Raw genomic sequence first — 23,920 nt, 5'->3', positions numbered from 1 at the left:
CCTTTTGGTTGCACCTGTTCTTTTCCTAGCATCATGAGATAAAAACTTGAATCAGTGCTTAACCTTTCTTTTTTTCCTAATACTTATATCTAGAGCTATGGATGTCCTCATTATTACTACGCTTACTCAACAGTGAGGAACATTGAAGAGTACAAAGAATTGAGAAAACGTCCCCATGAAAAGCCAAATCTTGTCTCTCTTCTTTAGTACTAGGCTTATTTCCACCTCACCACAGTGGAGAATGATAATTTCCAAACCTAAGAGTTACCTAATTTTTTAACTACTCTTTTTATCTTTTCCCTTAAATTATAAATTATTATAAACTACAACAAACTTCAAAGTTAGATTGTAAGTCTTGTGAGAAAAAAAAAACATGTCTGATTTGCTCACCACTGAATGTCCATGTATAGTAAAAAATTTGGCTTTGTCCAAAGAGAAGGTCTGGCTTTTGTGCTTGGCTTCTGGAAAGCACTCCTCTGACCCTTGGAACGTTATCCCTGCTAGAGGTATTTCTAATTGCTTGAAAGCCTTCAGTCACACTGAAGCGTCTAATACTGTAATTCAGGGTGGGGGCTGACCATACTGGCATAATCTTAGGGTGAGGGTTAGCCATTCCAGAAAGACCAACAATATGACTAAGGGTGGGGGTTTTGTGTCACGTGGTATCAGTCTACCTGGAGACTGAGTTGAACCACCTGGGCAATAATTCATCAATCAATTAATCATGCCAGGTAATGAAGCCCCAAAGCTCAGTGAGCAATACTCCAGGCCTGCGGTTACACATCAATGCCAGAAGAGCAGTGCCTCCTGATTGCACAGGGAGAGGACAATGGAAGCTGTGCATGGGACCCCGCGTGGACCCTGCCCTGTTTGCTCCTTCCCCTGGCTAACTACAATCTGTATCCGTTCCCTACAATAAACTATAAGTGTGAGTATAAGTTTTCAGTGAGTCTATGAGTCCTCCTAACAAATTATCAAAACTAAGGGTGAACTTGGAGACCCCCAAACTTGCAGTTTGCCAGAAGTAAAGACAGTCTTGGGGACATGTCCTCCGTTAGGACATGTTGGACATAACTACAGTTATGTAGTTGGACCCTAACTCCAGCCCATGTCCAACATACTGTCACATAGTATGTGCCCAATAAACATGTGATGAACGAATCAATGAGGTTTCAAAGGAAGGATTTTAGGATTTTCTCCAGTCAGGGGCATGAGGTGAGACAGCTTCCACTGGTGAAAAGATGGTCAACGTGACCCCAGGCATGATTTAGCTTGGCACCAGCTGCTGTGACCTCATCCCATTAGAGACCAACCAGGCTGGTGCTCCAGTACTTGCTGGGGAGATCATTCCCTAATGTCTACAAAATTCAAACTAGTTTTACTACAAAACCAAATCTAGAACTGATTAACGAGACATTGGGGGCCACAAACACTGATGAAGCCATTCTGTACTAACGAGTGGGAGATGCCCTGGCAGGGTTCCCTGGAGGACTAACCAAGGGTAGGCAGGGAGCCCGGAGAGCGGATCCTCCCCACACCTTAGCAGGCCACTCTTACCAAAGCCTCAAGGACTGCAAAGAAACAGTGCTACTGCGATGGCAGCTCTCCCCTTTACCTGCAAAGCAGAGTTCATGAAGCAGGTGTTCCCCAGGTTTCCGAGTCCACAGACCCCAGCTTGTACGTGAGACGATGGGGACTCCTGACAACTATATGAAGCGGAGAAGCCAGATCCACTGGAAAACACAATCCATATCACAATGAAAACGAGCACTACACACAGGCCCTCAGGATGCCTTTTGGGGCTACTCCAGGGCCCCTGGCATCCTGTCTGGTAATAAGCCCACAACACAAGTTCTCTCTCCTCCCGTCTCCAGCCCTCCAGCCTGCCCACTCCCAGCCCGGCCCTAATGTGACATGACAGTAGGTGGTAAGCACAGCCTACAGGGGAGAGATGCTATTTGAATTCTCCGCTCTTGGGCTTTGGCAAACGTTAATTTTGGATCCCTCCAGAGGGCCAACTGCCAGGCGACGTCAGGAAGGAACGGTGGTTACCAAACTCAAGAGCCTGTACTGCCGCCACCAGCAGGCCACACTCAGCCTTCACTGCCTGAGCGTCCATGCACACCCTCTCACCTCACCCTCCTCTTCCACCCTGTCTGTGCTGAGGCAGGTGCTCCTGAGATGCTTGGAGAAAGGATCACAGCCCTCCAAGGGGGAAACAGGCAGGGCTCTCCCACCATGGGAATCATCCCCTCAGAGCTACTCTGACATAAGGCCAGCCCACCCCTTCACAGACAAATGCAGTGACCCCCACAACCACCAGAGACTCAGGCGGTGGGGAAACCACCAGCTCGTAGGAAGGCAAGCAACAGAAGTCAGAAGTAGGAGGCACACCTCACTGTGGGTATAAACCGGAGGAGGAACCACATGCAGTAGGTTCCCAGGGGAACCCTAATCCCACGAGGAGGAGGCTCGCATGGCAGCAGAGGAGCCCTCCAGGGACAGGCTGGGGAAGGAGCAGAGGGAAGGGAAGCAAAGTGAAAGGGCCTGCTCTTACCCCCTGCTGACACCGGAGCTGTGCATCCCAGAGCTGTTAGTGCTATCACCATTTGCAATGGGAGAGGCAGACACTGAGGAATAGGGACTTGCTGATGATTTTGGAGAGGTAGCAAAATTTCTGCTAGGCGCAGTGCTTGATCTGAGAGAGAGAAGCAGAAACAATGCTACTGACTGTTGGCAAAAAGCAAGCCCTATTTAATGCCTTAGGTCTCTTCTCAAGAAATAAATGTTCTCCGCGTTCAGTTATTTAAAATAAAGTGCAAAAAGCCAACTTTCATGCTACCTTCAAGATAGATTTTATTTAAGTGAGAGTCAAACAGTGAATTGGTTTTCTTGTCTTGTTCGTCCATATGCTCATACACTGAAGTTTTCAGTAGGATAAACCACCTGGTTGATCTCCAGGGCATCCAGTCTGATTTGTAAATCGTTAAGCTTCCCTGAATTTTAAGAGTTACCAGTGAAAGACATAGAGAAATTGCAGTAAGAGGTGAATTTCCCCAAAATCACTTGCCCCAAATATATTAAGAGCTGACTTTAAGTTCACTGGAACAGGAAAATGGCGATTTGGTTTCTCTGTGCTACTCAAGGGGAAGTGCTTTTGTTTCCTCCAATTTATCAAGTGTGTAGCCTGTTTCAAACTCATGTTTCAATATTTTTCACAGCATCTTATTTTCAGATTTATTTCTACTTTCACATTAATAGATCCCAGGGGTAACTGCCCCAATCTTAAATTGATGTCAGTTTTCTTCTAAAATCTGCATAAGAACGTGTAGAAGGAAAGTGAATCGTTCTGCCCTACTTCAAACCCATACAACCGTGACTTTCCTTCTAGCTTTGGGGTTATTTTTAGAATACGGAAAATGATTAAGATGCGCTGTCACAGCACACTGCCCAGCCTCATGGGATCTGATGGCAACCAGGCCTCCTATGAGAAGACAAGCAAAACATGGCAGCAGAAATAAAGAGTGACCTGTCTGTACCCACACCAGCAGTGGAGACGTCAGGAACCCCTCTCCAGGGGCCTAAATGCAACTGAGCTCTGCTCCACACTGAGGTCACAGCAAGGAGGGAAAGGGGGCTCCCCAGCCTCTCACCTCCCATAGGGAAGCGCCCCTTCTCTGATCTTGAAGACCATTAGCTTCACAGAGCCTCATGCTGCAAAGGAGCCCAAGAACTCAGGCAGCTCATTGAGACCTGTCAGCGACAAGGGCACGGTGGTCCACCACACAGGTGACCTAAGCACACAGCTTAGGCCTGTCCAATGTGACAGGCAGGTATCCCCAGCCTCCTCTGCCAGCAGGCAAGTCGCTACCCAAGGCTGGTCTAGTGTGTGGGACCCAGTTACCTCCGGTGTAGGAACAGGTACCACAGGAGAGTGCAGTTCAAAGTCTGACACGCAGAACTTCAAGGCATGTGGTCTAACACTCCCCTTAATAACTGTTCACTGATAACTTATTCTATTCCCTTGAACTTAAAAAGGGCAAAACTCCATATAAGCCATTACACATATCTAAGACCTGTCAATTTCTTAGGCAACATTTCTGGTTGAAATGAAACATATCAAAGAAAAATTTTATTTGACATTTGTTTAAAATGTTCTAGAAAATGCTGTCAGCAGTTTTCAGAGTAAATTCAGTCTAAAAGAAACTCAGTGATGAGTACATAAGGATATTTTTAGATGTTTGAAATTTTACATAATACAAAAGTTGGTGTGTTTTTTTTTAAACGCCACCTTTGACAGACAAATCAAAAGCAAGACCTCTATGCAGAAAAGTGACTTCCATCTAGGAAATGCTTGGGCACTTGTCATCAGGAAGCTTCAGAGCACATCCTGGGGGGCACTGCAGGCTGGGAAATAGGCATCAGTGGGAAACACCTGCCTGTGAAGTGCACATGTTAGATGAGGCAAGACCTCACTCTCAACTGTGACTGGGTCCCATGCCATATGACCCTGAAAACAGAGGCTACACCTCCAAAAAAGACTCCCTCTGCTCCTCAAAGACACTCTGGTCAAGCCTCTGGTCCCCAGCACCTTTCTACTGAGATATGTCCTGCTCCTAGGCATGTCGGTCATTCTCGATTACAAGTCACACACGCCCTGAACCCATGCGTGAGGCCCCGTAACACAGCCAGGCCTGCACTTGCTGCTCCATTGTGCCCTGCCTGCTTCTCAGATGTTCTCCAGGCCGAATGCCGCTGTGAGGATGAGCCCACCTGAAGACTGGCCTCCAGCACCCAGAGGCTAGCATCTGGCATTCTCACTGCCACTGCAACATCCTGAGCTGTGACCTGCCCACACCAGCATTGCCAACCCTCAGCTGTGTGCACTCTGACCTCCACTGCAGGAAGGCTGGCCTCCTCCAGCTCTGGGCAGGCAGCCTTTAACGGAACGCAGTGCAGAGCTAACCAGGCCCTACAGACCTCACACGAGTTCAGTGAGAAAGAAAGCTAGAGAGAAATGAGGCCAGGTCTACACGAACACAGAGAAAGCTTGGAGCAATCCACAAGGAAGAGAAAACTATTTGAAAATGCTCAGAATTTATGAGGTGGCCCTCCTAGTGAATAAGAGTTGGATGGAAACAATTTCACTATGCTGTTCTCCTGCCAGGAAATGTGTAAAATTGTCTCCTATAGGTGGGTTTACAAAAAAAAAAACAAGAAAGGATTAAGCCAATTAATGACTTTTCCCTGGGTTGACATATTCACTTGATGTATTTTCCTAGTCCCTCAATTTTAACCTCTCTGTCTTCTTTTATAGTTAATGTATTACTGAACATGGCTGGGGTTTTTTTTTAAACCTGATCTGAAAGTTACATCTTTTGATTAGTGAATTTAATCCACCTACAGTTATTCTAATTACTGTTATAGCTGACTTAATTCAGCCTCCTTCTTATTTCATGTTTTCTAATTATCATTCTTCTCAGTTGTTCTCGTTTCCCCTTTCTTGACTTCCACTGTACTTCCCTTTTTAGGTGTGAGTTTCTTAGTTGCCTCCAATGGTATTGTGATAATAAGAAATACAGAGGGTGCCAAAAAAATGCATACACATTTTAAGAAAGGAATGACTGTATTAAAATTGTAATATTCAATATATACCAATAACAAAAGATGAATACAAGTCATGTGTATACATATTTTTGGCATCAATGGTATGTATTTTGGTCTTGTCCAAGGTTCCTGGAAAACAGCTCCTAAAACTCTGGTAATTTCCCACGTGGTAAGAGTGATGGGAGCACCTTTTGTCATATTTGGTCTATGGTCCTTGGTTACTAAAATATCTCCAAAGCGATATAAAGGGGAGTGTCTTCTGTTATTCATAACAAACCCCTTTCAACCACACCTCCGTTTATGTTAATGCTTTCAAAAAGTACCAAAAGACTGGGGGAGCTGTTTGCCAGGAGACCCAACCACGTGATTAGAGGGTAGCATCTTTCAGCCTTACGCTCACCACTCCCCCAGCTCTGGGGAGGGGAGAGAAGCTGGAGATCGAGTTCAGTCACCCATGACCAAGTGATTTAATCAACCATGCCTACTTACTGACCCCTCCACGAAAACCCCCGAAGCATGGGACTTTGGAGAGCTTCCAGGTTGGTGAACACGGACAGAGCTCCTAGAGAGAGCATGGAAGCTCCTCACCCCTTCCCCTATACCTTGCCTATCTATGCATCTCTTCCATCTCACTGTTCCTGAGTTAGGTCCTTTGATAATAAACTGGAAACCTAGTAAACAAACTTTTCCTGAGTGTGTGAACCGTTCTAACAAATTACCAAGTTGGAGGAGTAAGTCAGGGGAACCTCTGATTTGTAACCAGTCATCAGAAGCACAGGTAACAACCATCTGGACTTGGGATTGGCATCTAAAGTGGTGGCAGTCTTGTGGGACGGAACCTTAACCTGTGGGATCTGACGTTATCTCCTGAAAATAGTATCAGAATTGAGCTCAATTTTAGAACACTCAGCTGGTCGGTATGGGGAGAAAAACCCCACATATTTGGTGGCCAGAAGTATTGGCAGAGGAAAAAGTGTGTTGGTTTCTTTTACCTCCCAAGAGCTAGTCTTCCCTTCTTCTCAATTTACGAACTCCCAATTTTTACCTCGACACCTTGCCCCCTGCTAAAAGGCATTTCCCAGCCTCCCTTGAAGCCAGGTGTGGTCATATAATTGGCAAAGAGATGTAAAGGGAGGTTTTATGTGTGATATCTGAGAAATTTCCTTAAAAGGAAGGGATGAGTCCTTCCTGCTTCCTCCTCCTAGCTACTTGAATGCAGGTATAATACCTTCAGTTCCAGCAGCCATCCTGGACCGTCAGGGCCACCTTTGAAGTAGAAGCCACACACAGTAGAGCTACGTGACAGAGCGGCTGGGTTTCTTATAACACCAGCACTGAGTCATCCACATCAGAAATTCTTGGTAGAAATCTATCTACAAAGCATCTATCTTGATTAACATACTGATGTTCAGGTCTTTCTTAATTGCCACCACACACCTTTCCGAATCAACACAGACATAAAAGCTATCTTGATATTTCTGGTAGTTACTCCATTCACTTATTAGGATCTATAACTACTTTGGTTTTCCCCATCAATTATTTAAACTTACAACTACATGTGCCGCAAGAGAAGTAGTTCAGGACATTATCATCTTTCTCTGCTCTTTACTGATTTCTGTCTCCATGTCAACACAGGCCTTCCATATTATTACCCAGAATTTACTTCTGGATTGTTAATTGATGCAGGTTGCTTTCTTAAACCTTTCTTCCTTTTATTACTAAACTTTTCACTGCAGTATCACAGAGAAATATGTAAATTATGAGAGTACAAAAATCAAGAAATTTTCACCAAGTGACAACATCTTTCTAACCAGTACTAGGAGCAAGAAACAAGACAGCACCAGCCCCCAAGGTGCCTTCCTCATGATCCCTTCACTCACAATTCCTCCCAAAGCTGACCATGGTCAGAACCTTGAGTCCTACTGATTAGTTTTGCCTGTTCTTCGGCTTTACATCAAGAGAATCATATAGTATGCCATGTTTCGTGTCTGGCTTCTCTCATTCAACATTGTTTACGAGACTCAGAATTGCAGCCACACAGAATTCCACTGTGCAAATACACTATTTATCTATCCATTTTATTTTTTGCGGGCACGTGGGTTAGCTCCACTTTGTGACTATGACAAGCAGTTCATTATCGTAAACATCTTTTAGTAAATATGGGATGTATTTCTGTTGGTTGTATGCCTACTGTGTTTCCCCGAAAATAAGAGCTAGCCGGACAATCAGCTCTAATGCATCTTTTGGAGCAAAAATTAATATAAGACCCGGTCTTATAGTAAAATAAGACCAGGTATAATATAATATAATATAATATAATATAATATAAATATAATATAATAAATATAATAAATATAATAAATATAATAAATATAATATAATATAATATAATAATACCGGGTCTTATATTAATTTTTGCTCCAAAAGATGCATTAGAGCTGATGGTCCGGCTAGGTCTTATTTTCGGGGAAACACAGTAGGAGCACATCGCTGAGTTGTAGAATATGCAGATAACTCTTTATTTAGTACTTGTTGCCAAATCTTCTAAAATCATCTACCAGTGTTGATGTCCCATCAGCAGGGTCCAACAATTCAGGCTGCTCCACACCTCAACATTGGTACCGTCCAGCTCTTTCCTTAGCCATTCTGGCAGGTGTGTGAAAGCACTGCACTGTGGTTTTAATTTGCCATTCTGGCTGACTGCTGACATTGGACTCCATTGGTACGCTCGCTAGCCATCCGGGTAACCTTTTATAAAATGACTGTTTAAACAATTTTTTGCCCCCTTTTCTAATAAGATTGTCTGACTTTTTCTTATTGACTTAGAGGATTTTCTTTGCAATTCTGGAGATAAGCAACTTGTTAGACATGTATTGCAGATATTTTTTCTCCCTCTGTGGCTTGCCTTTTTATTCTTTGATGAACAAGGTTCGTAATTTAAAAGTCATCCACTCTATCCATTCCCTCCTCTATGGTTTGCAGTGCTGGGTCTTGTGTAATAAATCCTTGCTTATTGCAAAGTCACAAAGTCCTTGCTTTTCTGGCCAAAGGACACTTCATTAGTTGTGTACTCTCCCTCACACCTCATGGATTTCACACGTGCCCCTAGACTCGAACACTACTTCCAAGAGGTTTTCAAAGAGGAGCTCTGTGTGAAAACCACCTGAGGTCATCTATGCCAGAGGAAAAAAAACAAAACATTTTTTCTTTACATTTAAATAGTTGTTTGGCAGGATACAAAATTCTAGTTTTAAAGTTGTTTTGACAATGAGAAAATATCTCTTAGATTTATTATTGCTGTTGAGAAGTTTGATTATTAATCTGCTTCTTACTCCTTTGTGACTTTTTCTTTCAAGAAGATTTGGAATTTTCTCTACCTCTTTGTTGTGAAATTTCACTCTAATGTGTCTACGTGTGGGCTTTCTTTTATCGATCGTGTTTGGCATTCTTTTCATTTAAGATCTTTCATCTTATGATTTCTGAGAAACTCTTGGTCATCATTTCTTCCAACATTTTCTTACCCCTGACCCTGTCATTTCCTCTCTGCCTCAGAGAATCCTATTAAATGGATATTGACATTTCTACTCCCCTCCTCCATAACACTTTTCTATTATCTTCCACCTCTTTATCCCTCCATAATGCCTTCTAGAAAGCTTCCACCTGACCTTCCAACTTGTTCAATCAGTCTTCACCTACATCCATTCTGCCACGCAACCCATCTCCTGAGTTCTGTTCCCAAGTATATCTCCTTATTCCTGTTTCATGTATCCATTTCCTCTTTCTGTGAAGGATATTCATCACACTTATTCCGTTCTCTTATGCGGATGGGAACATGAATTCCGCTCCAACTAGCACAGGCCGTCAATTTTCTTTTATCCAACTATACTTGCCAGCTTCTCGTTACAGCTCCCGAGAGGTAAGATCATACTCCTCCACTCCCCGCACCCCCTCCAATAAGCCTCCTACCTCCCCCAGAGGCAAGGCTGGAATCCAGAGTCTCACAAGGACCAAAGGCCTTCCACCTCATCACCTACGAGGCCTCACCCCGCTCCGCTCGTCATCCCTCCTAGTTCCAGCCACGACAAATTCCTGCAGGTCTTCAACCAGGCCTGCTTCTGCCGCAGAACTTCTGCAGCTGCTGTCACCTACGCCTCATTAAGGACCACTCAGTGCTGATTCCCTCCCCTCCTTCATGACCACGTTCAGATGGCACCTCAGCGGGGCCTTCCCAACATCCTGCTTAAATCCGTCCCTTCCCAGAGCCTCGCACTTGATTTTCTTCCCTTTTTTCCACAGTACTTATAACCACTGGACATGTGTGTTGTTCCTATTTATCTATTTGCTGCTCCTTGAGGACAGAGACTTTTTGTTTACTGCTGTAGCCTCAGCATCTAGAACTGCGTCTGGCACTACTGAGGGAGCAGGGAGGGGAAGGTGCCTTAGGAAGCTACTGGCTCGCTCACCACTGGATACACTTTACTGGGAGACTCTAACCTTCAGGGAATCTCAGTGAGGCACTGCTCTTTTCCAAAAGCTGTCTCCCTTTACTAGGATCTGTTAGGCCTCAGGGTGTGGAAGGGATGGAGAGAAACAACACTAGGAAGAGAAAAAGGCACAACTAAAACAGTCTCCCTAGGCCAGGCCAGCCAGCCTCTTCTGCTTTAAGCTGTCAATTCATTCTCACAGCCTGGAATCCAACCACCTTCTGTCGCCCCAGGGGTTCTCAGAGTTTTTATGTTATTTCTCTCGATTCTGTGGCACTTCCAGTTCCAAGAAGGGAGTTAGCACCCTGGGCTAGTATATTTGTCTCCTATTGCTATTACAAATCACCACAAACTCAGTGGATTAAATCAACATAAATTTGTTATCGTCCAGTTCTGAAGGTCGGAAGTCCAAACTGCTCCTCACTGAGCTAAAATGAAGGTGTGGGCAGAGCTGTGCTCCTCTGTGGGGGCTCCTGGGACTCCTAGAGGCTGCTCACATTCCCTGGCTTGCGGCCAGTGGAGTCTTCTTCACATTCCATCACTCTGACTCTGCGTCCAGCCTCACATCTCCTTCTCTGACTCTCCGTCTCCCTCTTTATTGACTGACTGACTGATTTCCCATTACTTTTGGCATTCAATATTATATTAGTTTTATCCTTCTTTCATGTATAAGGACCTTGTGATTACAAGGGCCACACCCAGATAATCCAGGATGATCTCCCATCTCAAGATCCTTAATCACATCTGCAAAATCCCCTTTGCCACCTCACCTAACGTATTTGTAGGTTCTGGGAATTAGGATGCAGACATCTGGGGTGGGGGTGGGGGGCATTATTAAGCCTACCACAGCCATTCTGTCATCTTTTCAGGAACTGGTAACCAGGGTTTCCTAAACTGGAGTCCATGGCTAACCTTCAGCGTGTCTGTAAAACCCTTGAGATTGCTGGCAAAATGTTGTGTCTTCTTGCATGTTTCTTAAGAGAGAGCTTGTAGATTTCATGATTCTCAAAGGAGTTACGAGCCCATCACTACGAAATGGTCACTGTCCACGGCCTGAGGGAAGAGAGCAAAGACCTGCACTGTCCCCTTAACTCCAAGAACACAGACACTACTTCCCCTCCTTATACCCTAAGAGAAATCCAGCACTTCTTTCTGTCCCCTTCTCAGGACATGCACGATTCCACACGGCACACGAACATCTCCTGAGACAGAAGTGCCGTCAGTCCCAGTTTATAGCAGAATAAGCCCGTAGCAAGCAACCGGGCAAAGAGTGGGGCGGGATCCAACTATTACCTCTACATCATACAAGAGCCCGTGCCTGAGCTGCCTTCTTTCCCATCAACGCCTCTACCTACAGGTGGAAAAAATAAAAACCCCTGACGAAAATAAAGCCACCTCTTGCCAGATCAGGCCCTTTCTCCTCCTCTTTCTAAACAAGGAGAGGCTCAGCGCCTCCTCCACACACCCTGACAGTTTTCCCTTAGACGGCTGCCAAGCATGCTGCCTACCAAAGGCCAGGGCCTTCAACCAGGATGACAGACTCTGGATATGAAATCAAATTAGGTTTTTTCATGACTGAGAAAATTTCTCTTAGTACAAGTAACTGCCTTAGGCAAGTGTCTCTCTTACACCTGTGTGCCCAGCCGCAAGGGAGAAAAAGTTCACTTACTTTGACTGCAGGGTCTGCCTTGGCCACGTGCCATCTTCATTTTGGGGCTCAATTACTAGCACCTGAATGAAAAGAAAACCAATCTGAGGAACGTGAAAACCACCTCACTTCTGACACGCTCAGAACCAGAAGCTCTCTGGCCACACACCGTGGGCAGAGCCACCTGTCGGGCATGGCCTGGGTCGTCCTACCTGACCCTGGTACAGCCCAGCGTCCTGGACAGTGTTGTCTAGCTTGCTCAACTGCTCGTAGGTGTTGCTCATGTATTTGTTCCATAGCCGAGTTTCACGCTCCGCAGGGATGTTAAACAGCTTCCGCATCTCCTTCTCGATGGTCGCTGGAAACAGGCAGAAACATCACTGAGGGCTTTCCGCAGAGGGAAGGACAGTTCTGGCAAGCTGAGGCTCACCCTCCTTCCTTGTCAGATGGTCACGGGATGCTTTGGATCAAAAGTTCTGACTGACCTCAGCCCCCTCATGACTCCCAAGGCCGACATCTCCCATGGGCATCTTCTTGCACTTACACGCCCGGAAACTTTCCCTATGCTTCTCCTTCTTTGATGATGTGGCTCCCATTTATAGCACAGACGCAACTCAGAAAAGTGAGAAAACTTAACATTGGAGTTAAGACAGATCTGCGTTCAGATACTAGCTCTGCCACTTTCCCACTGAGTTCTTTTAGGGAGTTATTTGAAGTTCTCTGACTCTGCATTTCTTCACCTTTATTACTGTATGTCAGACGGGGAGGGACCATGCCTGGTGTTCTACAGACTCTGATTCTCAGGCTTAGCTCTTCACAAGAATGCCCTGGGGAGCAGGCTCCCAGGTCAGGGCTGGAAACCACAACCTGAGATTTTCCGATACTAAGACTGAAGAGGACGCCCCAGCTTCCCTCCTGTCAGCCCCAACACTCTGTATTCTGTCAACTGGACACCTGGAACCCCAGCACAGCCACTCACCGATGGTGTCTGCCTTGCTGAAATGGCAACTCAGCACGTTGGTAGGATCACTATTCTCACAGAGCTTTAGTTCTAGCAAATACACCTCCACCTTGCAGTGCTTGACAAACAGGCCATGCTCCACGACCTGTGAATAAGAGGCAGGGGTGAAGGAGCAGCACCCCGAGGCACTCTTGGAAGCAACACGGCTCATCAGTGTCAAAAGGCAGAATCCTCCTGATAATCAGTTTCCTTCGGTGATCGGGGGATCAAAAGTACAGTTTTTAAAGTCACTGGCACCTGTCCTAGGAGTTGAACAATCTTTTCTTCACTCATTAGGGCCAACCAAGAGCACCATGATGGGACCAAAGCTAGCAGCACCGCCCAACAGGGAAGTCACTGTTCATCTCTACGTGGGGGTTGTGATGCCTCCCTTGCATCAGGGGAGTTTGTCCAATTAAAGGACGAGAGAATATAGTCAAGTCCTTGGCAGAACACTCACCACACGGCAGCACTATGGGTGGGCAGTAGGGGATGTCTGCAGGTGGCTGGCGTGCCCCTAAACTTCTGATCCCTAACCCCTCTCCAGGGCCCAGGTTTCAAGCTAAAGAAAAAAGAAGGTAGTTCTGGCCCTGAATAGTGACTCTCAGAAGCATGGCCTCAGAACTGCAGCTCCTTTCTCCTCTGCTCTGAAGGGGAGCGACACACCAGGCAGAGAGAGAAATGTACCCAATGCCTACCTATCGGCAGGCATGCAGGCTGCTATGATTTCCCCTCTGGTCGGACAACAAACACTTGTGGGAGTCGGGTGGCAGTCTTCTCACAAGTCCCGTCTACCAGGGAGGTTAACAATCTGGGTTTAACAATCTGGGTCTCAGGGCCTGCCTTCCCTCAACAAGCTATTTCTCTCTGGGCTCTGAACACGTGCCTTTTGAGACACTCAACAGTGTGGCCAAAGACTCTTAGGCACAGGGGAAATAGCAGTATCAGCAAGGCTGTAAGATAAATAAGAAGCAGTACATCACTGCATGTCCATATGACCCCAAGTAAACTTTCTTTCTTAGAACCTTCCAGAAAGTTCTCTCATGGCACTCCTGGACACATCCCCCAGCCACTGGGCAACTGATGTTTGAAGGCCACTCACTGTAACATCCTGGATGAGCAGCCTCACTTACCACCACTCACAACCGTAATTCCCTAAAGAGAACCAGAAACAAGCCTCCGACAGCAACATTCAACCACTTAGGTATGTCCAGTACCCCAGGAAAGCAACACCCATCATGGTCCACCAAGGAGCAGCTGCAGACACTGCCCAGCAGGTGTGGTAATTCATGCACTCACTTTTCTGACGATGGGCTGCTGGCCTTCGACACAGCCATACCAGTCTAGTAACTTATTCCAAGCCTCAGTTGGGACCAATACATAGTCCAATTCATCAATTAAGTGTTCTTTCAAGGTCTGGCTCTCAGGATCTGGAAAAGGAAAACAGCACATAACTCACGCTCTTCTCCCCAGGAAGGTTTGTTTTACATGATTCTTAGGTGCTGTTCAGAAACCAGAAAACTGTAAGAACAGTACAAAATTACAAAATTCTGTCACTGGCCATAACACAGCAGGCCTAACTCTGAGTCTTAGCCATGCTTTCTGAGCATTTATGAGGCCCTTGTATTTCTTCTATAACTGGAGGGAGAAGGAACAATAAAAGAGGAAAACTCCAATTTACATTTCAAAGAGCTTCCAGATTCCATGATTAAAATTGCTAATTATGAATATTTAACATAATATTCTGCATGGTGAAACCGTATTAAGGTCAGAGATTGAAAGATTTACCCTGAAAGATTTACTGAGAAAGCAAACACACTAGTCACTGAAGTGAAGTTGATTTTAGTCGTTTAGCATACTTCGTTTTCAACATTCCAAGTCAAAACCTAGCTGGACACCCCCCTGTGGAGGGAGAACATCTTTAACAGGCTAAACCATCCATTTTACACCCACCACGTGACTGGGAGTCAGGAGTGGACACCCACGGTCTGAAACATATTCCCTCAGTGGAGGACTAAGGAACTGCATCGAGGGAAGACTGATCACCTCCCACCAAGGGAGCCTCTCTGCTAAGCACCCACGCCTGCAGTAGCAGAAGCCACTGTTCTCGAGCAGACATGTGAAGCCATGAAACTGGGAAAGCAAAAAGTCCCCACAAAAAAAAAAAAAAAAAAAGTCCCCACAATAGTGCAACTCATCTGTAACTCAAGGCCGACAGTGGGAAAAAACAAAACAAAAACCATAAGCAGCTTTCACCAGGTGACCGGGCCTTCCCGTCACCGCATGCCACCAGGATTTTGCCCTTCGTCACCGTGAGTTTCAGATCTGATCTATCTCTGCTGTTTTCATTTCCAAGGAAAAAGGAAAGGAATTAAATAGCCTTGGAGAACAGGAATACCCAGGTGAGTGATAAGGATGAATGGTAAGCAAAATGTGGTAGATTACACACAGTGGACTATTATTCAGCCTTTAAAAGGAAGGAAATCCTGACACGGGCTACAACATGGATGAACCTGGAGGACATTATGCTGAGTGAAATAAGCCAGTTACAGAAAGACAAACGCTGGATGACTCTACTTACATGACGTACTTAGAATAGTCAAAATCATAGAGACAGAAAGTAGAATGGTGGTTGCGAGAGGCTGGGCGGAGCAAAGATATGGAGTTACAATTTAATGGAGACAGAGTTTCAGTTTTGCAAGAGGAAAAAATCTGGAGGTTGATTGCACACCAATGGGAATATACTTACTACTACTGAACTGTACACTTAAAAATTGTTAAGATGATAAATTTTATGTTATGTGTCTTTTATCGCAATTGAAAAAAAGGGGTGAGTCACTCTCAGTGATGAACCAACCACTTTCCACAGCAGTTATGGTATGAATATTAACACTGACAGACCACACTTTTTCTGTTCAGCAACAGAAGGAAGATCCAGGAGTTCAAGAGCTTCCCCCAAAAAACATACCTAAACGCCAAATTTTTCTCTGATTTTCAAATTAAAGACACATAAAAGTTATTCACTTATTGTCTTACTTGGGGAGATACACCTTCAGTTCTCACACTAAGCACTATGCAGATCTGGCCACCCATACTGTGCCAAAGGGCAGCCAGAAACCTTTAAAATGGGAAAGGAACCAGCAGCTTTCAGGATCAGCAACCCCCCAAGTATGTCAGTTCTCCACGGCTCTTTCCCCTCAGAGGCTCAGTGACAATTTTCCCCAAACATGTCATTCTTATGACACTACAGTGCAAATGCAGAAAACTGGAATTATCAACGCAGTTCACTATTTTCATTTAAAATTGGATCAATCCAAGGACATCATGCTAAAAATCACACAGGGGATTCAAATGAGGATTCAGTCTGCCAATTTCTTCAACAGAGAGGCAAATAAAGAAGAAAAATGAGAGCACAGCTTGGTCTAGGCAGAGGGATTCCATCTGACATACAGTAGGGGCACAGGTGGGAATAAGAGAGTACTCTATCCCCAACGTCCCACACTTTCAAGAGCACCTTCCAGACCACTCCCATGACCCTAGGTGGAAGGCAGCCAGACTGGGACTGACAAGTAACTGAGAGCCTGGGAACTAAGGGGGTGACCCTCATTCGCCAGACAGGTCATTCCTGTACTGTCAATGTCCCAGGGTTTGAACACAATGTACTTCTCACTTCCCAAGCACACAGCAAATGTTTCGAGCCAAAGCCATGTGACATCAAATTGGGGGACCATGGGAGGAATGCTTACCCTTAGCTGAAGGTCATACAAAATGACTTTCGAGGGCCCCTCAAGCTCTAGGATTCTCATCACTATTACTATTAAAAGCCTTAAGATTTCTCTTTTCCAAAGAGAGGACAAAGAGCAAACGTTTTGCAATGATCCCTTGAGGCAACTTCATGGCATAATGCCACCATCTGACCTACTTCAGGAAACATAGCATATGACTGTTGATTGCGTCATTTAGACTCCCCAAAAACGAAGTCTGAGCTGAAGTACTACTCATTTTTAAAAGCACGCAGGTTAGTGTTAGGTACTTGGATCAAGCTTCATGCATTATCTGCCGTCCTGCTGCCCTGATTTTGGTCACAGAAGACAGATCACCTCTGTCCTGCTTGCAAGGGAGTCTAAAGCCAGGCAGAACAGACTAGGAAAGGCTGACTGTCATCTCTGTGCATCTACAGGTGCAAGCTAAGCTCAAGTGTGTCATGCATCACTTTTTCAATCACTTCTTCCACTGGGAGCTGATTGTGATAACTCTACTGACCCTCTATCTTTCCTCGTACTATTTCTATGACAAACACAGCCATCACAGAAATGTCTGAAGAATATCGACAGATCTACAATTTGTCCCACTGCAAAGGTAACCAAGAAAATTCTGGTTCCCAAATTTCAGATTCCAGATCAATTTCAAAATATCCTATTTCTTTCCATCCCATATACTAATCTAAAATCTCTGGCAGAATTTGCAAAAGGAGAGAGAGAGAGAAAGAAATTTAAAATGTTACAAGCATGCTCTTGTTAGAAGTTAGTTTAGGAAAAAGGCAGGTTCACTTCTCCAAGACTCTACAAAGACTTCTGCTACAGACATAAGTCAAGGACACTTGTTTCCGTCCCCTCACAGGAGGAAAGTCAAGTTCACAATGTCCATGTTACACATAATTATGACCTGAGGCCACTACCATGGTTGACATTTCGGATAGAAAAGGAACAGAATACTGCACCTGAAAAGAGTCCGGAGTTATCTATTGGGCCAGGAAACAGGTTGTGTTCACCCACATTGTACATATCCCAGCTGTCGAAGCCCACATACTTCTTCCACTGTTTGAACCACCGGCTGTCAATAAGATACCTAGAGATAGACAAAAATTTACTGTACCAGAAAAGCTGAGATAGTAAGTTTCTGCAGCTGCTCCCCTAATTTCTTTATGGTCTTTCCACTTAGGGAACAAGCAATCCCCACTAAAAAACATTCTCAAGACAGAAGCAGGGCCAGCCCCATATGGCACAAAGAGCCAATGGATACTTCTGAAAGTATCCAGTAAGTGAAACGATTATTGAAAAATGAATAAATGAAAGGAAGGAAATGACTGGCTTCAAAATATTTATTTAAAGCAAGTCTTTCTACTGTGAAAATCTTGTTTGCTAAGGACCAAGTCACTAATGTCATAATGATCTTTACAGAGGTCCTTCTCCAGGTAGACAATTTGGTTACACTGCTTTGCTTGACATGAATAACATTAAACTAATTTTCTTTCTGAAAATGGGATAATAACATCACACACTTCAGCATTCCTTTGAGGACCAAACAAAATGTCAAAAAAATGTGTGTACATATGTATATATGTGTACATACAGACATACATGTATACACACATGTACATACATACACATGTAATGTGTAAGTACAATTATATTGTCAAAAAGCAAGTTGATCTGGTTGTATTTTTTAAGTATTACTATGCTGTTTTACAATTAAGACAGAAGGAGGGGAAAACCTCCATTGGGGAAACAAAGCACAATTATATTGGTGAGTCTTTCAAATTTTATAACCAACAAACCTCAGAGATAGGCAGCTTCTCAGGGGTCACAAGGATCCATAAATCCAAATCTCTAAATGCTCTTTTCCCTCCAAACCCCTTGAACAATACCCTCTAAACACGCTAAGAGTGTGATTTTAGTCTCTCAAGTGTCCTCTGCCCCTGCGTGCCCTGCCTGTCACAGCTTGGCTCGCTCAAGAACAGTGTAAAGTCTTATATGAGTTCCTCCTAATCCCAATGTCTCTCTTCCCTGCTCATTCCTGGCACTGTAAGTGGCATTATCAACACCACCATGGTTTCTTAAAGAGGGAAGCTCAATCATTCTTTGTAATAAAGCCAAGGTCCAGTTTTCTACACCCACACAATAATACCACCCAGGAATCTCTTTACCAGTGGAAGTACTGTCCCTTTCACTAAACAATTTATTATGAAACTTCTTGTCTCAGACTTGATCTTCTAAAGCCCAGTCTTTTCATCTTTTTTTTTACCTAGGCTATGAAATGCTGCTGCCACAATTATTTTTGACATTTGCTACCAAAATAACCTGGGGCTCTCAAACATTTGTTCAGCTTCTGACCTTGACATCTGTTCTGCTGTTTACAAGTTACAAAGTGTCTACTTCTGATACGCCTCAACCCACTGAAGGGGAGTATGTAGTGTCAAATACTGCTACCACGGTTTTAAGAGTAAGGAACTGGGGTCTATGAGGTGTGGACGCCTTTGCCCAAGGTCACACATCGAATGCCCGAAGGCAAAGGGCTCTCCCCATCCTGAAGGTCCCGGTGAGCACTCCAGTCCCTATCCTGCAGCTCTTTCCCCCGCCGGGTCCGCCCACTGGGGTTCCGAAAGGGCTGAGACGACTCTCAACTCCGCCCACGCTTTCCCAGAAGTGACCTCAGGGTCCCTTTCCTAAGGGGCCGAGGTCAGGCCACTCTTCTCAGAGTCACTACATCGCCCCCGCCCGGCCCCTACCCAAGCCGAGAAAAAGGGGCCGGCCTGAGCGCCAGAGCCCCGGCCCCTGGCCCTGCGCGGCGGAAAGGTGGGCCGGGCGCTCACCACTGCGCCCCCCGTTGGAGCGTGGTCCTCATCAAAGCCCCTAGCTCCGATTTCTGGGTCTCAGCATCCGGTCGTTCACCGCAGCCTCCACCTTCCGCCATCTCGTCCGCAGCCCAGGCTCAGCCGGTCCGGACATCCGCCTCGCGCACAGCGTGTGTGGGCCACGCCCACTCACGCACGCACGTACGTGCGCGCGCCCAAAGCCCCACCTGGCGCAGCGGCCTTGAGCGCGGCCCGCCTGTGCGTTCTCTCCCGCCCCCACCCACCGCCCTCTCCCACGGGTGCGCCGTGAAGCAAAGCAGGGAGGGGGCCGGAAGAGCAGGCGGGCGCCGGGGAAGGAGCGGCCACTTCCTCCCGCTCCGAGGGGTGTCGGGCACTCCTTTCTCTGTACAGCCCCGCGGTCTCAAGGAGTCAGAATGCAGGACCCACGACCCCTCTCCTCTGATGGAGGAAGTCATTGAAAGGACGTGATGACCGGTTGACCCGCGAGCTCGACTCGGGCAATCGGAGGCTCCTCTCCCCCTTCCCCTGTCCTTGGAGTGAGCGTTCTGCTTGGCTCCAGGTGCTAGAAACTGCCCAAGGACGCAGTTTTGAGATAGTAATGTGGTGCCGAGAACTTCTGGAAGGTCTTCGTGACTGAGTAGTTAAGGCCTCTGTACAAACTTTAAGATTCTGGTGGTCAAGTAGCTCTACTTTTGCGCGCCCAAGACAAGCCCTATGTAAGTTACCCTGCTTATTAAACCTGCCACCTACCAATCTGGAGTGGCCTCCCTCTTCCGCTCTCCAAGTCTTCTGTGTTAGGGCCAGTTTCAGATTCTATCCGGAAGCTCCCTGGAGGCTTGCGGGGTTATCCTGGTCTTAAATGCACTGCTAGAGACTGGAAGCCTTGGAACTGGATTTTCTTGTGTTCACTCCTGCCATTCCACTTTCAGCAGAAGGCTTGAGCGCGTCCTTAGCTGCCCAGAAATAAGATGGGGATTACTGTCCCGGAGGATATCAGATGTGCCCGGTGCACCATCGCATATACTGGAAGGTGTGGTCTGATCATTAACAATCGTTTCAAATAGTCTGGATGCCAGAATCACCTGGCCCACGGCAGAATTCCACAAGCGCTCCACGCTGAGCTACTTGCCTTGCCAGAGGGACAAACAGCCACAGAGGGGTGATAGCAAGGTGGGAAGGGGAGAGGTCTGGGTGTGTTCTCCACCTTAGGTGCCCAGGCTTATTAATTTGTTGCTGCAACAAGTACAATATCCTGAATACTGTATCTTTTCCACTCAACCCTGTGCACAAAAACAGCCCTCTCCCTGGAGGGGACGGAAGCCCAGAACAAGGAGAAAGCCAGACAGTTGGTCTACATGACTCTCCATTCACTTGTCTCTCAGTTTCTATCCTCAGAGAAAAAAATAAGACTCAATACCTGCCTGTGTACAATCTAATAGAGAAGAAATCTACAAATACCCCTGCACCAAGCAGAGTGTGGTAAATGCCATTAACAGGTATGAACCAGACTGTAGACCCTGAGCTCTGAAAGGGAGCCTTTGACTTGAGTAGCATTTGAGTGAGGTCTTGAAGAAAGCATAGAAATGATGGTGTGTGTTACAGGAGGGGAGACTAGAGAGGTCAGAGAGAATTTCTGGAAAAAGCAGGGTAGGATCAAATAGTGAGGATTAGGCCAGTTGAGCTGGGCACAGACTACTGAAAGAGACTGAGATCTAAAGCTTTCTAGATCTACATGTCCTGCCTTGCATGGTCCACAGTTACTGTAAGAGGTTTTGGAGCAGAGACCAAATGGCTTAGGGTGCTTTACACACACACAGTGGTGCAGCCCAAAGACCTACTAGGGACCTTGCCCTGAAGAGGGGGTTATGAGAGAGGAGAGGAGACTCAGATGAGCCATGTGATGGAAGAGGGAGAGCTGGCCTGGTGAAAATGGTTGGTCATCTGAACAGATTTACTATTTCTATGTTGGGTTACGGCTAATTGAAATTAATTTATACTCCCTGGGACATCCATCACACACCATCTGGTAACACAGGCCTCTTGGTAATTGGGTAGATAGCAGGGGAAAGTAAATTTGGAATTAAAATTGCCTTCAATAATCACATAGCAATTAATCCCCTGCAGATAAGAGTTACCACTGGTGACTCTGGGTGGTGAACACACAGTGTGATTTATGGATGATGTGATACAGAATTGCACAACTGAAATCTATGTAATTCTACTAACAATTGTCACCCCAATAAATTAAAAATAAATTAAAAAAAAAAAAAAAAAGTTACCACTGGTGATAATTCAACAGCTGGGGAGCCAGGCCTGACAACCCGAGTGCCCTTTTTTGAAAGTTATTTGAAATTGTTAAAATGTTAACAAACAAGAAACACTACCTTTAGTCCTGTTATTTATGGAAAAAGAAAGTTGGGTTAGTGACATTACTTCAGAACCTACTTTAGAGAGTGTCTGCTTCCCTCTTCTTTTTTTAGCAGTTTCCCCTGTACCATTTATGGCATGGGTCACAGTCTTAAGGAAGTAGGACGAGTCCTCAGCACGACTAGAAAGAAGGACAAAACCTAATTATAAAAATGAAAACTTTGGAAAATCTTTTTAAACCTGGATTTCTTCAGTGCTATTAAATAGCAATAAAAATAGTACACTAATTATGGGTATTTCCTAAAATTTAAGACTGCAAAGTGCCAGTAGTTAAAATGTGAGGAACAAAGTGAAACATCATAGTCAGAAGATCATTATTTCCAATGTTTAAAACTTTTGTTAGTTTGATTAAAACGTTAAAAACTGAGAACAATGAGCATCTGCCATTTGTTCCACCTATTGTGGGAGTGACCTGTGGATTAAGAAGGAAGTGAGTTGGGGCTGGCCCGGTGGCTCAGGCGGTTGGAGCTCCATGCTCCTATAACTCCGAAGGCTGTCAGTTTGGCTCAGTTGGTTGGAGCGCGTCCTCTCAACCACAAGGTTGCCGGTTCGACTCCCGCAATGGATGGTGGGCTGTGCCCCCTGCAACTAGCAACAGCAACTGGACCTGGAGCTGAGCTGCGCCCTCCACAACTAAGATTGAAAGGACAACAACTTGACTTGTAAAAAAAGTCCTGAAAGTACACACTGATAAAGTCCTGTTCCCCTTCCCCAATAAAATCTTTAAAAAAAAAAAAAGGAAGTGTGATTCAGGCCAGGAGACACCCTGGCCCCAGGGCTATATTCCCCTTTAGGCCATTTGCTTGGGAGAGGTGTAGAGGTGTAGGCCTAGTAGGGCACTCATTTGGCCCCACAACCAGACCCCAGAACTAAACAACCCACCTGTTGCCATGGGAACTTGGGCCACAAGAACCAGGAGGAAAGCAGGAAGAGAGCTAGAGGGGAGAGGCTTGGCTGATTGGTCATGAACTGCTTGATGTTGGACTGTGGTGATCTACTTGAGGGTTTGTAATGTCTGGGCATGTGAACTTGAAGCTTTATTTGGTGCCAAATCATAAAGTTCTCGTGTGGGCTGGTACTGTGGCTTGCTCTATACCTAACTGGCATTGGCCCTCCAAAGTCACCCCTGGTCCACACTTAGCCAGCAATTACAGAGCACATGTGGCAGTGAGTGGGCACCTTTTGGTTAGAGGTGACACAAATATTGGGCACCTTTTGATTAGAGGTGGGCACCTTTTGATTAGAGGAGGGAAGTATTTTTGTTTCCTTCTTGCCTGTGCTTCCTTAACCTGCCCAGGGGACTGTGGAAAAGTTGAAAATCTCTAGTATATTTTAGAAGAACTAAAGGTCTGACCGGTAACATTATAACCTCTGTTATATAAGGGTTAGGTTATTGGGGAAGGTGACAGAGGCAAAAACCTGAAAGAATCTCATAGAGAGGAAGTGGGATCACCTTTCCTACCTTGGAGACTCGTGCAGTTGGATACATTCCATTCTGGTTATGCCACTGTCTATGGCCACTGTCTGACTGGGCAGGGAGGGGGGCGTGGCACCCTAGGCCCAGGTGTGGCCAGTGTCTTCTTTTTCTCCTAATTCTATTACCATCAGTGTCTTAACCATAAACAAATATTTAGATGTTAATTGTGTGTGTTTGCCCTTTGCACAGAGCAAATTCTCAGTAAACGTTTCTTGGATAAATGAATGAAAAAATTGTCCAGATGCTAGTCATTTTTTCGTTTGACCAATAATATGTTATGTGCTTACAATCTCTACCCTCCAGGGGTTCACAGGCAGTGTGGTTGGGGAAGATATTTTCACATGTAATTACATCTATAGGAACATGGAGTGTGATGCCAGAGATACTTCTCGGGGAAGGAAGCTTAAGCAATTGGCATAAGGAGCAAAGGCACACTTAACATGATGAGTCTGCAGGGATGCTCCGGGGACTGGGGCTTCTTGAGATTCACACACATGCACAGGTATTGTCACATCCTGGGGACAGAGGAGGTCTGGGTAGCAGGTGCTTCCTCGGCAGGGAGACTTGGATCCCCTCCACTTGCCTCCCTATGGAGCCAGGAGGCCTGCAGAAGGACACCACCCAAGGTGGGCTGTCCCTGGAGACTGTTCAGACTCTAGGCATTTGGATTAAGGGGGCCTGT

The 23,920-nt window shown here is 45.6% G+C and overlaps 1 protein-coding gene across 4 annotated transcripts in view; it reads right to left on the bottom strand.

Annotated features, from left to right (window-relative positions):
• USP4 (ubiquitin specific peptidase 4) overlaps window positions 1-19,494 on the bottom strand; it is a 38,989-nt gene extending 19,495 nt beyond the window's left edge. Inside the window, exons 1-8 of one of the 4 annotated variants that reach the window (XR_004425426.1) lie at window positions 19,332-19,494; window positions 17,460-17,587; window positions 14,039-14,169; window positions 12,719-12,845; window positions 11,952-12,097; window positions 11,761-11,822; window positions 2,558-2,698; window positions 1,616-1,733 (exon numbers count right to left, since the gene is read on the bottom strand). Coding sequence is in view for 2 of the 4 variants with exons in the window: in XM_033131726.1 (XP_032987617.1) it covers window positions 1,616-1,733; window positions 2,558-2,698; window positions 11,761-11,822; window positions 11,952-12,097; window positions 12,719-12,845; window positions 14,039-14,169; window positions 17,460-17,587; window positions 19,332-19,432 (954 nt within the window). In the remaining 2 variants the exon portion in view is untranslated. Of the gene's footprint in view, window positions 1-1,615; window positions 1,734-2,557; window positions 2,699-11,003; window positions 11,145-11,760; window positions 11,823-11,951; window positions 12,098-12,718; window positions 12,846-14,038; window positions 14,170-17,459; window positions 17,588-19,331 lie in introns of those variants that run through there. The other 3 variants (XM_033131726.1, XR_004425427.1, XM_033131727.1) reach the window with 3 other exon arrangements.
• Between the last annotated feature and the right edge of the window lie 4,426 nt (window positions 19,495-23,920).

This window comes from Rhinolophus ferrumequinum, chromosome 17 (genome assembly GCF_004115265.2).
Source record: "Rhinolophus ferrumequinum isolate MPI-CBG mRhiFer1 chromosome 17, mRhiFer1_v1.p, whole genome shotgun sequence".
NCBI classification, from domain to species: Eukaryota; Metazoa; Chordata; class Mammalia; order Chiroptera; family Rhinolophidae; genus Rhinolophus; species Rhinolophus ferrumequinum.
The sequence above is the reverse complement of the archived record's forward strand: the minus strand, read 5'-3'. Positions and strand labels throughout refer to the sequence as shown.